The following is a 16,394-nucleotide window of genomic DNA, read 5'->3' on the forward strand; positions in this document are numbered from 1 at the left end:
GGTATCTGGCATATGGATTAATATCGGACTTATGGACTGGGCTGGGATGTTTTTTCAATGTTCAGTTGCTCTTGTATCTAAATCTCTTTCTTATACACATATGTGTGTCCATGGATTTGTTTCTCTAGTCTACCCAGACTAACACATTGTCCCTGCCTGTATTATTGCAAAAAGTTCTACAGATCTCTCTACCACCCTTGCCTCGGTACAACCAGCTGACGGTCCAGGACTCACAGGATTCTATAAGACATCTGTTACATTGTGTCACTTGTTCAAAACTCTGGAGTGGTTTGGAGTCAAAGTCAAAGTACTCAAACTAGTTTTCTAGGGCCATTCTCTCCTGGCCCTGAAAAGACAGGGTAGAACTGCCCTTGTGAGTTTCAGAGGCTGTAACTGTTTCCAGAAGTAGAAAACCCAGTCTATCTCCCAAGGAGTGGCTGGTGGTGTCAAACTGCCGACCTTAAGGGTGGCAGCACAATGAGAAACTACTATGCCATTGCTGTGAGTGGGCATTGACTCAATGGCAGTGACTTTGGTTTTTTGGTGTGTGTCTTCCAAAGTGGGAGATACGGCAGCTGCAAAGGCAGGTATCTCTACTTTATCCTGGATTATGGGCTACAGTACAGAAAAGTTTTAATTGCCCAGGCAGTGGGGCTGAGTAATGTCCACCTAGAATAGCGGTTCTCAACCTGTGGGTTGCAACCCCTTTGGGTGTTGAACGACTCTTTCACAGGGGTCGCCTAAGACCATCGGAAAACACATAAATATTTCACAATGTATAATTACATATTGTTTTGTGATTAATCACTATGCTTTAATTATGTTCAATTTGTAACAATGAAAATACATCCTGCATATCAGATATTTACATGATGATTCATATCTGTAGCAAAATTACAGTTATGAAGTAGCGATGAAAATAATTTCATGGTTGGGGTCACCACAACATGAGGAACTGTTTTAAAGGAAGGTGAGACCCACTGACCTAGAACCACAGCCTGAGACCTTACTTGGAAATAGGGTATGTTGAGACGTAAATAGTTCAGGTTGAGGTCATAGTTGTGGAGTGAGCCCTAAATCTAATGTGATTAAAAAATAAAACACAGTACCCCCTCACACACACCCCCCCACGGCATCAGGTTGCTTCCATCTAACAGTGACACTATAGGGCAGAGTAGGGTTTCTGAGATTGTAAATCTTATGGGAGCAGGCAACCTGTTCTTTCTCCCACGGAGCAGCTGGTGGGCTGGAACGACAATCACGTGGTTACTGGCCCACATGCTTAATCCACCGTGCCACCAGGGCTCCTTCCAATCTGATTTGAGCCCCTAGAAGGGCAGAAGAGACATAGAGAGACAAAGATAGATACAGAGGGAAGTGATGTATCCACCAACCAAGGAAGGTCCAAGGTGGCAACCCCAGAGGCCAAGTTGGAGACAGACACCCGCAGGTTTTCTTGTAAGTCTTCAGGCAGAGCACAGCTCTGCTGGCAGGCACCCGGTTATGAGCGGAACAGTATGAGAACCGCTGCTTTAAGATACCAAAATTGTGATGACTTGTCACACTGGCCCTAGGAAAGTCATACTATGTGTGTGATAGGTAAGTTTATTGTGCGAATCTGGCCAGTAAGTACATGTGGGATTATTAAGGTCACAGTTTGATTGGAGAGCAAAGAGATAAATAGCTCGGCGAGCCCTACCTCACTCTCTTTTGCTCTCTGGTGATAGGACCAGTGTGCAGCTGCCTTGACTAGTTATCTGCCTCAACTTCAGAGTTACACTACCTGTGGGACACCCAACTCGTGGACTGTGTCACTAGAGCTTGAGGTTCCTTCGAGACCTGCTTCGCCACACTGCTGGTGTATACATCGCTTAAGCTTGGGACTGTCGAATCCTGTCATCTGGCTGACTGTTGGTGACCTGCCCTGCTGTTTGCTGCCTGTGGCTGAACTACCTGTATTGCTCTATGGAAGACTCAGCTGTCTGTTTCCTTGATCTTGGACCCAGCAGCCCTGGAGAGTTGAAGGACTTCCAGTATATTAACTGTTCCATGGGAGTGAGTTGAACTGAGCCCTCTGTACTGCTGTGTGTACTAACTAGCTGTTATATTCCTTCATGCTATACATATCTATCTTTATATATACATATATAAAATCATAAGTGTCCTGGTTTTGTTTCTATAGAGAGACCCCTGTCTAATACAATGTGTGACATCTAGAACCTTTGGTCAAGTGTACCCAGGTCAACCAATTCAGTTTGAAAGTCGTAGTTGTCTTTCTCTCACGGTGTGACAGGATACCTTCTCCCATCCTCTAGGATTGTTAAATATGTTAGCAACATTTGGAATTCTTTCTAAGGTGCCAGACCTTTTCTTCCTGGCTGAGGCCCTTGAGGCAGTCTTTAGTGACAGTTCTAGAAGCAGCACGAGGTGGGAGGGCTAGGGCAAGAGGAAAACTGGTTTCCACGTGAGCGGCATGACTACCTCAAGTCTTACGAGGGCCCCTGGAGCAGCTTCTGCTGGCAAAGGAGGCCCAGTGGGGTCTGAGTGACCCGAATCATTTCCCGAGTCTCCAAAACTTGCACCTGGAGATCTAGATACAGTGTCCTTTCACCTGACCTCATTCATTTGTCTTAGCTACGTGTGGGCTGGCCTAGCAAAACACCACAAACACAGGGGCTTTAAAGAGCAGACATTTGTGTTTTCATAGCTCTGATGGCTCTAAGTTCAAGTCAGTCTTGGCCATGCCCACTCCTTCTCTGGGCCTCGCCCCTAGTTCCCGATGTCTGACGGCAATCCTCAGAATGCCTTTGCTCCTTAAGGATGCACCTGCCTCCTTCACCATGGCATCCTTTTATAAGACACCACTTCAGAATGTGCTATTATGTGCCAGCCAGTCAAATATTTTAACTGTTGAAAAGAAGAAAAATCCTATTTTCATACAAGGTTACATTCACACATTCACAATATGGTAACATGTATTTGGGGGGTGGGTGGACAGGGGTAGAATTTGATTCATAACTACACCCTAGAAGATTAAGTCATTGAGTTTTCTTTTCAGCTACCACCGTCCAGTGGCTACTCCAGATGGGAGGTTCGCTTTTCTTGCCATTGAGGATTCTGAATCATAACAGCCCTGTAAGACAGTGTAGAACTGGTCATGTGGCAGTCCCAGACTGTGATTCTTAATGGGAGCAGAAAGCCTCATCTTTCTCCCAAGGAGCTGCTGGTAGTTTCAAACTGCTGACCTTTAGGTTAGCAGACCAACACATAACCACTGCACCGTCAGGACACAAGGCTCTCTCAGAGCAAGCACAGCCCAGCCCAACCCAACTGTACTGCCTTCAAGTTGACCTTGACGCATAGCAAGCCTATAGGACAGAGTAGGACTGCCCCACTAACATGATTCCAAGGCTGGAATCTTCATGGAAGCAGAGTGCCGTATCTTTCTCAGCAGAGTAACTTGTAAGTTCAAATGATAGGCCTTTCAGCAGCGGAGCAACTAACCACGATACCCCCAGGCCTCCTTCTTAGAACCGTCAGAATTCCTGCTATGTCCTACCATGCCACCAGCTGAGGGTTTGCAACTTTGGAACCATTAACATGTTGTGCCCGACAGGTCTTTGTTTGAAGGGGTGTTGGCTGTGTGTCTACGTGGCGAGGCTTCAGTTCTCAATAGTTTGGCACACACTAGGTAAGCATCTCGATTTTGTGGTCTGATGTGAGCAGCCAATGAGTCAGAAGAGGAGTTCCCTTGGGGGTGTGGTCTGTGCCCGTGATGTAATATTGTGGCCGAGCTCACTCTCTGGATCCCGCAGGCCTCGTCCTTCCCTGACTACTGGTTCTTCCAGGTTTTCAGCTCATCACCCCTGTGAGCATGTACGTCGGGAGAAACACCTAGCCTGCGGTCTGACCCGCAGATCTGGGACTTGCCAATCTCTACAATGGCACGAGCCATTTCCTTGAAATCTCTTTCTCATTCACTTATTTCATTGGTTTCCATCCTCGAGAGCAGTGGTCCCCAACCTTCCTAATGCCGCGGCCCTTTCATACAGTTCATGTGGTGGGGACCCCCAACCATCCTCATTTAACTACAATTTTGCTACTGTTATGAATCGTCATGTAAGTATCTGATATGCAGGATGTATTTTCATTGTTACAAATTGAACATAATTAATGCATAGTGATTAATCACAAAACAATATGTAATTATATATTGTGAAATATTTATGTTTTCCAATGGTCTTAGGCGACCCCTGTGAAAGTCATTGACCTGCTCTAGTGAACCCAATCTAAGTAAGCCATATTCCTGGTCTACCCACTAGATGTCAGTAGCACCTCCCCAAGATGTGACAACCAAGATGTCTGAAGACCTTGGCAAATGCCCTCTGGGGAGCAAAACTACCGGCTGAGAACCATTGCGTCAGCCTAAGGAAACTTGCTTTCTCCTTGCAGCAGTGAAGTCTGCTACAGCACATGACCTACCCCATCTTCTGTGTTGCCTTTTCTCAGGTGCTTGCTATTTTCTGCAGCACCGGGTAAACACCTTAACAAACCAAACTAGCAAAACTCATTGCTGGCAAATGAATTCTGACCCACAGTGACCTCACAGGGCTGCGTACAACGGCCCCTGTGAGTTTCAGAGACTGTAAATCTTAAGGGAGTAGAAAGCCTCATCCTTCTCCGTTGGCGCAGCTGGTGACTTTGAACAGCTACTTTGCCCTTGGCAGCCCCACGCATGTGGCCCACTAAGCCACCTGAAGGTAAGCACAAAGGTGACGAATTGTTTCATTATTGCTTTATGCTTCCTTTTATACTAGCTGCATCGTTTTTAACGTAACCAGGTCAGGCAGGCAGTCATTTCTGAGCGTCGGATGCCTGCAACGCCCTGAGTTCTGCGTCAGAGTTCTAGCTGGTGTCTACCAAGGAAGGGCGTTGTAGGATGGCTAGTCAAATGACAGTCACTGCCACAGAGTCCATGCTGACTCATAGCAACCCGGTTTCTATAGGGTCTCACCAGGCTGTAAATCTTTGTAGGAGCAGACAGCCTCATTTTCGTCCCTCAGGGTGGCTAATGGGTTTGAACAGCCCCATCCTTCACACTTACCTGAAAGCACCACTGGGCTCATACTAAAGCAGCTAAAAAGCTAAGTCACGGTTATCAAGCGACTGAAAAAGAAATTAAACTGGAACCTATATTATCATCAACTTCCTGTGTCTTCTTCTCAGGTATACACCCCTTTATCCCCTATGATTTACTCATGCTTTTAGGAAAAAAAGGAAACGTTGTCTGTCAAGGTGATTAATATTGACTTCATTCATATTGCTATTATTCCCTTTCACGTTGAATGTGCGTGGGGCATAAACAGTGTCCTGCAAGTAACACTGATTTCATACCAATGGAGACAAAAATATAATTGATTAAAAATTTTCATTTAATATCAAAAGTATTTATAAACAAAGTTTCTTACATGTTCTAAAAAACTGGTGGCTAACATTATAACTAGCTTATGTTGTCTGCTCCATTTGATGTGAACTTAGGAAAAGTTTTCTTTGGAAGTTTCTGCTTAGAAATAATACATGACCAAACAGGTCCTCTCACATTCTGACAAAATACAAATAGTTCAGAGTCTTTTGGTATAAATATTCGTTAACTGCTCTGTGTAAGAAACATTCATCCCTTTTCATTATAAAGGAGAAAGGCCTAAGAACATCCAGCAGCCACGCCTCCTGCCTTCAGGGGAATACACTATATGTCTGCTGAGTTTTTCAGCACATTTTAAATGCAGTTTTGGTGGCAAAATTAGGTGGCTTGGCTGATATTCGGGTTGGCTTATACTGGCGTATACACGGTAATTACCTGGAACTAACTCTTTGGCATGAAACCATCATCAATGCTCATGGAAGCAGCAGTCACATCATCCAAGAACATATCACAATGGCTAAACCTGCTGCACAAGACTTAAGTGTTAGAGAGCGACCACGCCGTGGTATTTTCAGTCACCTCATAAGGAAGTGGAGGCTGGACAATGAATAAGGACCTCTTGAGAAGAGCTGCCCTCTGTGGATGATGGTCTTGGTGGGGAGGATGGCAAGACTGCATCGCATGTCCTTTAGGCATGCTAGGAGAGACCGGTCCTTGGAAAAGGACATCGTGTGTAGTCAAGCAGAGGGTCACTAGAAGAGAGGAAGAGCCTTGAAGAGTCGGACTGACCCCGGGGCCGCAAGAAGAAGCTCACACACGACCACTGTGAGGATGGCGTGGGACCAGGAGGTGTTTCCTTCTGTTGAACCCAAGGGGGCTGTGGGTTCGGACTGACTCACTGTCATGGTGGACAATCTTAAAGATCATCTTCTACTGCACTATCTACGATGTAAGGACCGGCACGTGGCTCCAGCGAGCCTGCTACTGTCCAGGAGCGTGTGACTTCCTGTATTTCGAGATAAATGCATCTGTTTTCCCAAGGCTAACTTTGTAGCACTCCACTGGCACCAAAGAGCCAAATGGGGACATACTGTCTAGGCTCCCCTGGTCGCTGGCTTGAACTGGAGACAACACTGTCTCTGATAGGTCTTCTTTCCTCTCAGGAGGCAAGCACTGCTGAAGTCCACTTTCAGGTGTGCGGCTGCTCTTGGAACTCAAGGGGAGGCTGCTCTCGTCACAATCTTTGAGCCGCCTCTGGTGATATTCACTTAGAAGCAATACAAGGATTCCACCAACATGAAGCACTCTGTGATTAAAAAAAAAGGGGGGGGGTTAATTAATATTTATTTCTTTTTCAAAGATTAAACCTCATACTTCTGACTCGAACTTTCTGCTGTATTTTTAATTTGAAATTTAATTTTGTCTATTGAAATACAAGGATCCTGCTAATTAGCTAGCACCGTCCACAATGCACAGTCATTATCGTAATTATAGAATCAATACTAAAAATCTGGTTTAATTATCTATTTTTACTCAACAGTACTTAAAAGGCAGCAAGCCTCAAAGTAATTGGCAGTCACAGTCTACAAAAGATTGGACGAAGCAGAGGGAAACGACAGAATCCTAGCAATCCAGCAAATGCTCATCTCCACGTGAGTAGGGGGCTAAAGCGGGCGCAAGTCTCCTGAAAAGCAAGGCCAGGAACAAAGGAACGGCCACAAGGAAGATCTGAAGATGAAGAGATGCCCTTGAAATGTCAGCTTTGTGAGGAGAAATAATTCATTCCACCACTCAACCAAAGTTGCACGGAGGTGGAGAAGCAGTGAATAATGTGTAGCTGCTCAGGGATTACAGCTCAGTGGGAGAGAGAAGTACGGAAAGAGTTAATGAGTTAAAGGAGCCACCACAATCCAGGCCAGTCTGAGGCTCACAGGAATGCGTTAGCTGGAGTCCAGACCCCACACAGGAGAGAGGGGAACATTTTCAGGAGGATGTGCCGCCAATTCTAAGTGCTCAAGGACAGGCGGGAGTTCGCCTGGCAAAGTGAGGGGTGGGGCTGGGGGAGGCAGAGGATGTAGCACCCAAGGCTCCCGCAGGGATGGGGCGTAAGGATGAATCACAGCCGGTGATGCTCGAGGAGGGAGGGAATGGAGGGGATTCAGCTTGGAATGGGGTGAGGGACTGGAAGACGGCTGGAGACACAGCCTGGAGGTCGTGAGAAAGGCCAGGATTGCAGAGGGAGACCAAGAATTTTCAATAGGAAATGGGAGGCAGAACCATGAGATCATCTGGGGTGACAGCCTGAATGAGAAGGGGGAAAGGCCATAAACAAACAAACAGATAAACATATAGATAAATAAAGAGGAGGGATATATATATATATCCCCAAAGATAATCTGGGCACTAGGGATGTCTAGGAGGACAAAGCATCGATGCTTCAGGAAGGGAATGGGTTCAACAGGGCAAAAAGCTGTAGGTCTCACAAAGAACCGCATGATTCATGATGAAGGTGGACACCTGGGGGTGCGCAGCCCAGAAGAACAGGGTAAAGAAGGTAATCACTGTTAACTGAATTGGTGTAGGTCTGGCTGTGTCTATTGCCAACAATAAATAGACAGTTTAAAACAAGTGACCCTGGGACAGTGATCTCAGTTGAGGGCAGGCGTAGTCACTGGCGCACTGAGGAAAAGACGCTGGCGGACTGGAAGCAGAAATCAGGAGTCAAGTGCAGACCACTCTTCCGCAAAGTTCCGTGGATACACAAGGAAACTGGGGGATGCCTAGAGCATCCAGTGACAGGGATTCTTCCTGCGCCCAAGAAAGAAGGCAGACGCGTTCCTTCACGTAATCCATTACCAAATTTGGCTAGTTCTCCCTTCAAACTATTTCATAAATTAATCTGCTTCTTCCCATGTTCATATTTTGCCTGGGTCACTGTCTCAATCCCCTGACCAGGTCTCCTTCCCATTCTTGTTGTTCTTCACACTTCTTCCTCAGGTTCTAGAAAGAGCCCACCATGCACATCACTGCTCTTTAACTCTTGTTAAATGTTAAGAGTCTCAGAAACACAGAGGAGAAGTTCTACTTTGTCCTGTAGGGTGGTTATGAATCTCAACGGACTCAATGGCAGTGAGCTTTTAAACACAGTGCTGTGACGTCCATAAAATGTCTGGGGAGGATTGGTCCCCAGGGGGATTTCACAGTTTCGCTAAAGGAAACGGTGCACGGAACCTTACGGGGGTGGGACCACGCGGAGGTTATAGAGGGACATGGTCCCACCCCCTGGTACGAAGGCCCCTCTCCCATCTCTGGGGTGGGCACTCTTTCAGCCACGCAGGATGACAAAACGGAGTAGTGATCCCTACGAGGGTTCCACGAGCCGCCTAGGTCAAGGAGACAGAAAGCTGTAACACTCGAGAGAGTCGGAGCTTGGGCCGCCAGGTGAAGCTCCTGAGTCTAAGGACAAAGAGAGCAGCGCATCCTGGGCAGGAGGCTTCCTGAAGGAGTGTGGGCCTACACGCACAGCTGAAGGCTTTGGGAGAATTGTCGAACTGACCCAGAGCAAGAGGTGCGAGCTGAGGGCCAAGGGCTCAAAGAGAGGCCTGCCTGTGGGCACGGCGGTGAGGAAGCTGCCCTGGTGCATCCTGAGTTGCTCCTGTTGCCTACAAGCTGACGCTGTTACTTCCCAAATAAATACCATAATCGTGAGCATGGTTTGTGCGGGTATGTGGTCAATGAAACAAATGATGGGATCCAGCAGAGACGTGAGGCATGCTGTGGATGTTGCAGGGCTGGGCAGTGTTTCATTGTCATGCACAGGGTCGCTGTGAGTGGGAACTCACCTGATGGCACCTAACAACAACAACAACAACAACACTTTCATACCAATCATGCAGCTGTGATCCATGTTGGGTTACTGAGTGCCCCGTATGAAAGCTCTGTACGGCTGTTTAGCAGTTAAGTGACCTTGAGGAGGTCAATCATCTGGGTCCTGGGTTCCTCATCTATAAAGTAGGAGCAATGACATATTCCAGGCAGGAGTTTTGGTTGGCTTAGAAGCAAATAAGGAAATTATGTAGCAAAGTATAAAACATTATAGAGAATCAAATTTCAGACAGCACTACAAGAGAAATCAATGCTTCTTTTCTGAAGAAAATTCAGTGTTAGATGATCAGGACTTACTATTTCAATGATAGAGTTCTGATTTGAAACCTTTAGAAAATTAAGCTGCGAAATCTCTGGGGAATTCCTATAATGCAGTCAAGCTTTAAATGAAGAGTTGTGATATATTTTGTTCAAAAGCCCAGCAGCTCAAAAATTATGGAAATGTATTCAACATCTTACCTTTCCATTTCTTGTAGGATGCTTTTGATGTCTTTTCCTAACTTAAACTTTTTCCCAAATGGAATGTCAGAAATAATAATATCGACACTTTCTGAAGGCAACGGCAATTCTGAAATAGGGAAACCAGGGAATTCTATTATAGTAACTTCAAATATGTACAATCCAAGTAATGAGAAAATTGAAGGACACAGAATTATTTTTGCATATTTAATAAAATTTAAGATGATTAATATTGGTTCTAAGGAACTAACAAGATCCTAAAATGCTTTCAGAATCACTATAGATTGAAAGGGTCCAGTTGCTTAATTCTGTTTCTTGAAAATGATTTTTTTCCCAAGTAAGATAAAATGAGACATATGGTATACAGATTTTCTTTTAAAAACAGAATTTTTTATTAACCAGGGAACCCAATTCTCTAAATACATGTAACCTGAGTATATCTAAAAAAAAAATTAACTTCTTTCATTACATTTTAAAAGGAATTGACAGGTATTGAGAACATGTTCTGGGGCCAGAGAAAAAGCTACATAATTGATAAGTCAAAAGAATAAATATTGTCACCAAATAACATAATGATCTCATTATCAGATCACTCTCATCTCAGCATAGTCTTCTCAGAGACTGATTAACATAAAAAAGTAATAGACTTAATCTCAGCACATCACTTATCTGAAGATAAAATGCTAAAAAACAAAAACTTTACTGCCGCGGAGTTGAGGCTGACTCCCAGCAGCCCGATAGGCCAGGACAGAAGTGCCCCGTGAGGTCCCGAGACGGCAATTTCACATGAGTAAGAAGCCCTGCCCTCTTCCAGCAGAGTGGCTGGTGGTTTCAAACCAGCGATCTTTTGGATCACAGCCCAACTCATAACCACTGAGTCACTGGGGCCCCTTTTCTTTTTAAACATTTTATATATATATATATATATATATATATATATATATATATATATATATATATATATATATATATATATATATATATATATATATAAACATTCCATAGTTCAATCACATCAAGCAGTAGCGCACAGTTGCTACCACAGTCAGTTTCAAAACATTCTCTTTCTTCTGTGAACTCCTTGACATCAGCTCCCCCTTTCCCCATCCCACCCCTTCAGGAACCCTTATTTTTAATATTATTATTTTATTGCTGTATCTTACACCATCCAATATCGCCATTTACATACAATTCTGCCGTTCGCACCCTCGAGTGGGGTTACACAGTCATCAGGGCTACCAGCTGCTCCTCCTTACCCCGCCCCCCCACTTCCCATTCCCTCAGGAGACCGTTACTCCTGTTACTGTTTCTGAAGGGTCATCTATCCTGGCTTTCATGTATACAACTACCTTAACTATACAAATGAACAGACGCAAGTCTAACATGATTGATGACGTAAAACAAATAAAAACCATAGTAAGGGGAGGAATATTAAAGCAGCAGAGGATAGTTATGAGCTCCATTAGTGCTCTACCACACCCTGGATCTACTATCCATTCTGAGGACTGTCCAATTAACTTGCAGGTGGGTTTCTTACCTGTCAGCTGAATCAAGTTAGATGCTCATAAGGTAGAAGTAGCTTAATTTCCATTTTGACTAACCCTCTAAATTTATAGCGATGTATTAAAATTTAAACCTTTACTACACTAAAGGAAGGAACCTCAGTGGTGCAACATGTCAAGCACTGGGCTGCTAACTGCCAGACCGGCAGTTCAAACCCAGTAGTCACTCTGAGCGACAAAGAGGAGGCTGTCTGCCACCATAAAGACTTACAGTCTAGGAAATCTGATGTAGCTCACTGTGAGTGACTGGATGCCAATGGGTTTGAATTTTTTGTTTCAGAGAAACTAGATAATATATACATTTTTGCTGACTGGAAATAGAAAAACAATCCTTTGTGACTGAGAACATGAAGTCTCACGACTACTTTCTAGATTTCTCTTTGTTATCATGCTACCTGAGATGAACCCCGCCGGGCCATTGAGTTGATTCCACTTCAGAGGGAGCCTAGAGGGCAGAGTAGAACTGCCCCCCTGGGTTTTCAAAGCTGTCAATCTTCATGAAAGCAGAGAACTGTGTCTTTCTTCCTTGGAGCGGCAGGGAGGTTGGAACTGCTGACATTGCTCGTAACAGCCCCACTAATAACCTCTATGCCACCCGGCCGCTTTACCTGAGCATTGTCGAGAGAGGGAAAAAGAGTAGCTAGCAAAAATTAACAAGGCAATAATCTTTGGCAACTGATTCTTGCATGTACTTAGTTTTAAGGTGTTTACAGAAGACTCATACATTTGAACAATTTAGATGTTTTTTCACAAAACTACTATAAACACTGAATACTAAATGCAAATGAGATGCTCAAATGCTGATATACATTTGAGGGAGCACCAAAAACTGGGAAAAATGAAATTCAAATGGAACTTTTCCGTAATGTTTGAAGCCCCCGGCATATGGAACCATGCAGCAAATGTACTTGAGTTAAGCCCAAGTCTCATTTGCCTTAAAATATACAAATACGCATTACTCCGTGAATTAGCTACAAGCAACTTAAATTTGTTAATGGTATTCCGAAATTTGCCTCCATTTTTTTACCCACACCTTTCCTAATCCAGGTTGTGTGATTTGCTAAAACCACTTTAAATAATTTTACAAGTTGGAAGGATAAGTACTTGACATAGAGGTGGAAGCAGTGACATTTTCCCAAAATTCTAAACTAACAAGCGTGATGGAAATGGAAAGTCACATGGGAATAATGAATTCAGCGGGCTAAGGGGCCATGCACAACATCGTTCTCCACACCTGCAGAACTACGCGGAGTGTGACTACCACTATCTCTGGATAGGATCCCAACAGAAGGTTCCAGATGGAGTGGGGAAGAAACGTGTCACAAAACTCAAAATCAAGAGACTAGGCTTAGCGGCTGGATAGAGATTGGTGTGTCCCCCACTGGGCCTTCAGGTCTGGAATGCACCTCTGTGTTAGATGAATCAACTCTTTAAAACCCAAAGGGCAGCATTCAGCCAACGTCTGAGATCCAACCTGCTGTCTTTGGGGTTGAGGGGGGAAAGAGGAAGGGAACAGGGAGGATGTGGGACAAGTAAAGATACACTGAGGGGATGGCACCGGATGAGTTGAAACAAAATGTGTATGAACTGCTGCATGTAAAACTGATGCTCTGCTCTGAACACCTTCACCCAATTCAGAGAGAGAGAGAGAGAGAGAGAGAGAGAGAGAGAGAGAGAGAGAGAGTGTGTAAGTTTCCAAATGAAGCTGTGCTATTTTCTAGCAAGTCCTTAGGAATGGGGCCCCAAAGGCCGTTTGAGTTTGGGGCTGTCACTTGTTCTGGAACTTTGATAAATTGCTGCTTTCGTTTCCTCATCTGTAACATGAAAGGGCAGCTCCCTTAGAAATAAAGCTTAATAAACAAAGCAATGTAAGGAACGCATTTAGAACTGTGCCGACTACATAGTGAACACTCAATAAATGTTAGCTGTTACGGTGGTAAATACTGATACTGCCCTAACAATGTATCGCCCCGGTGGCATAGTGGGCACACATTGGACAGCTAACCACAAGGCCAGCAGTTTGAAATCACCAGCTGCCTTGTGGGAGAAGCAGGAGGTTTCTACTCCTGTGAAGAGTTACAGTCTTAGAAAGCCACCGGGGCATCTCTGCCCTGCCCTATAGGGTCGCTCTGGGAGTTGGAATCAATTGGAGTTTGCGGGTGTTTTCCCTTTGTGGTAGGGAGATAGCAGGCAGCTGGAGAGCCTGGAGGCCAGGCCCCCCACGGGGGCTTTACAGAGCACAGCGTTTTCTTCTCTTAGCTTCTTAGAGGCCAAGACAGGGCAGCCGTTTCTAGTTGGGCATCTTTCCCTCCTATCCTTCTCTAGCAGGGGTTCTCAAAGTGTGGTCCTCAGACCATGCGCATTAGCAACACCAAGGAATCTGTTAGACATACAAATGATTGGGTGTCACGGTGGGCCTATTTAGTATGCGTCAGAATCAACTGAAGGAATTTATTAAAAGAGAATGTTGGTCCTATCACCTGAGTTTCTGAAGCAGAAGCCCCTTAAAAAAAACAACCGAGCAACTGACCCATAAAATTCAGCACACAGTAAAATCTTTTTCATTTATTAAATGTTTTGATGTGCTTGCAAACAAAGAGTTGGCTTTCAACAAAGGAGATAGGATTCTGAAATAGAAACATGTAGCTCAAAACAAACAAACAAAATCATCTTGTTTTCACCTCTCTGCCAGATGATTCAAGGACAGGAACAAAATATATTTCAATTTAAAACTACTGGTGGGTTTTAAACAAAAGCAGAAACTATCCTTTCCTTGTTCCAGGAGAAAAATGGGTAAGAATTGGTTACAGCTCAAGATTACAGCCCTAAGATATTTTACCAGTAGCTGATGAAGGGTCTTCAAAATGTCTTTTGTGCATGCAGTACCTCACACAACATTAGGGAGATGGCGTGCTTTTGTAAAATTGGGACTAGCCTGCCATTACCTTTCCTGGTCTTTTCACTGCTCAGGTTTAAAACATTCCTACTGTCTTGAAGTCGTAATTTCTGCAGTCGTGGTGAATCAGTTCTGCACGTCAACAGATTCACTCCGTATGACTATTCCTTCGTCTTGGCTTCCCCCACTGCCTTTGCCGCGCAGCTGGGCGGGTTCAAACTGCGGACTTGCAGCGATTAACCGAGCACACACCCCATGAACCATCCAGGAGAAAGCAGAGTACAGTGGCTGAGGACCACAGGAGGGTGGGGATATTTTTGCCTTTTTAAATAGGCCAGGCCTCATTGAGAATTTGAGATATAAAAAATATGAAAGGAGCTAGAACAGTGTTCCAGGTGGAAAATACCAACCCAAACATACTGACATGGAGCTGATTCCAACTCACAGTGACCCTGCTTAGGGTTTTCAAGGTCTTTCAAACCTTTCTAGGAGCAGAGAGCCTCACATTTCTCCCTGCAAACGGCTGCTGGGTTTGAATGACCAACCTTGAGGTGTGCAGGCCAACACTTACCAGACAGCACCACTGGGACTCCTGTAAGGTTGAGCGAGGAGAGAGAGCCTAAGGCTGGAGTGCGCTTGAGGCCTCTGAGGAATAGCAGGGAGTAGAGTGACTGGGGTGGGGGCCCACAGGGAGGAATGGGGGGCGAGCAGGTTAAAGAGGTGGAAGCTAACCCGTAGGAAGGTCAGATCTTTCAGAGCGTTGAAGACTATGACGAATACCTTGATCTACACAATCAAAAGAGAGTGTCTCTTCCCTTCAGATAGCCACAGTGGACTTGCCGAATTCTGACATTAAATCTCCTGAGTTCTAAAGGTATCAGAATCTTTTTGGTTTTAGAGTAATTATTGGGTTCTCACCATTTAATTTGTGATTAGTGTTTCCTTGGCATTTTAGCTATGTCCTGCTGCTTTTATTTATTTATTTTAAAAAATAATTTCATTGGGGGCTCGTTCAACTCTGATCACCATCCATCCATTGTATCAAGCACATTTGTACATTTGTTGCCATCATCATTCTCAAAACACTTTCTCTCTACTTGAGCCCTTTCAGCTCACCTTTCCCCTTCCTTCCCTCCCTCACAAACCCTTGATAACTTATAAATTATTATTATTTTGTCATGTCTTACACTGTCTAATGTCTCCCTTCACCCACTTTTCTGTTATCTGTCCCCCAGGGAGGGGGTTATATGGAAATCCTTGTGATTGGTTTCCCCTTTCTCTTCCCACCTTTCCGTTACCCTCCTGGTATCGCTACTCTCATTATTGGTCCTGAGGGTGTTTATCGGTCCTGGATTCCCTGTGTTTCCAGTCATTATCTGTACCAGTGTACATCCTCTGGCCTAGCTGGATTTGTAAGATAGAATTGGGATCATGATAGTTGTGGGGGAGGAAGCATTAAAAATCTAGAAGAAAGTTGTTTGTTTCATCATTGCTATATACTCCACCCTGACACCCTCCTCCCCACGACCCTTCTGTAAGGGGGTATCCAATTGCCTACAGACAGGTTTTGGGTCTACACTTCATACTCCCGCTAATTCACAATGATGTTTTGTTTTTGTTGTTGTTCTGGGTCTCTGATGCCAGATACCTGATCCTATCGACACCTTGTGATCATACGGCTGGCGTGCTTCTTCCATGTGGGCTTTGCTGCTTCTCAGTTAAATGGCCACTTGTTTACCTTCAAGCTTTTAAGACCCCAGAGGCTCTATCTTTTGATAGCCGGGCACCATCAGCTTTCTTCACCACATCTGCTTATGCACCCATTTGTCTTCAGTGATCATACTGGGAAGGTGAGCATCATGGAATGTCAGTTTAATAGAACAAAGTTAACTACAGTTAACTCCAAAATTCAAAAGATAAAGCTGTTTGCTGATCCTTTTTTTGACTCTTGAGCAGATTTCTCATGGAGTTGAACAAAATGAAGCTGCCATTAGGCAATGTGTTTATAAAAAGCTTGTAAGGAGGACTCTTTCTGGCTGATTTGGGGGTGTCGTTTCTTGAAGGCTTAAACATTTCAAAATGGAGTTTATGGGATGGTCCGTGAGCAAGGAAGTAGATTCCGCCATTCGGAAGAGTTTGCTTTCACCCAACCATCTTCATCACAGAATGT

At 44.6% G+C, this 16,394-nt stretch overlaps 1 protein-coding gene across 3 annotated transcripts in view; it reads right to left on the reverse strand.

Moving 5' to 3' along the window:
• Positions 1–5,414: 5,414 nt before the first annotated feature.
• The window catches only part of THUMPD2 (THUMP domain 2 tRNA and snRNA guanosine methyltransferase), a 49,167-nt gene continuing 38,187 nt past the window's right edge, over positions 5,415–16,394 (reverse strand). For 2 of the 3 annotated variants that reach the window (XM_075535478.1, XM_075535479.1), the window contains 2 exons: positions 9,767–9,875; positions 5,415–6,728 (listed from right to left, as the gene is read on the reverse strand). In XM_075535478.1, coding sequence (XP_075391593.1) covers positions 6,404–6,728; positions 9,767–9,875 — 434 coding nt within the window. In that variant the 3' untranslated portion in view covers positions 5,415–6,403. Of the gene's footprint in view, positions 6,729–9,766; positions 9,876–16,394 lie in introns of those variants that run through there. The other variant, XM_075535480.1, reaches the window with a different exon arrangement.

This window comes from Tenrec ecaudatus, chromosome 17 (genome assembly GCF_050624435.1).
Source record: "Tenrec ecaudatus isolate mTenEca1 chromosome 17, mTenEca1.hap1, whole genome shotgun sequence".
Lineage (NCBI taxonomy): Eukaryota > Metazoa > Chordata > Mammalia > Afrosoricida > Tenrecidae > Tenrec > Tenrec ecaudatus.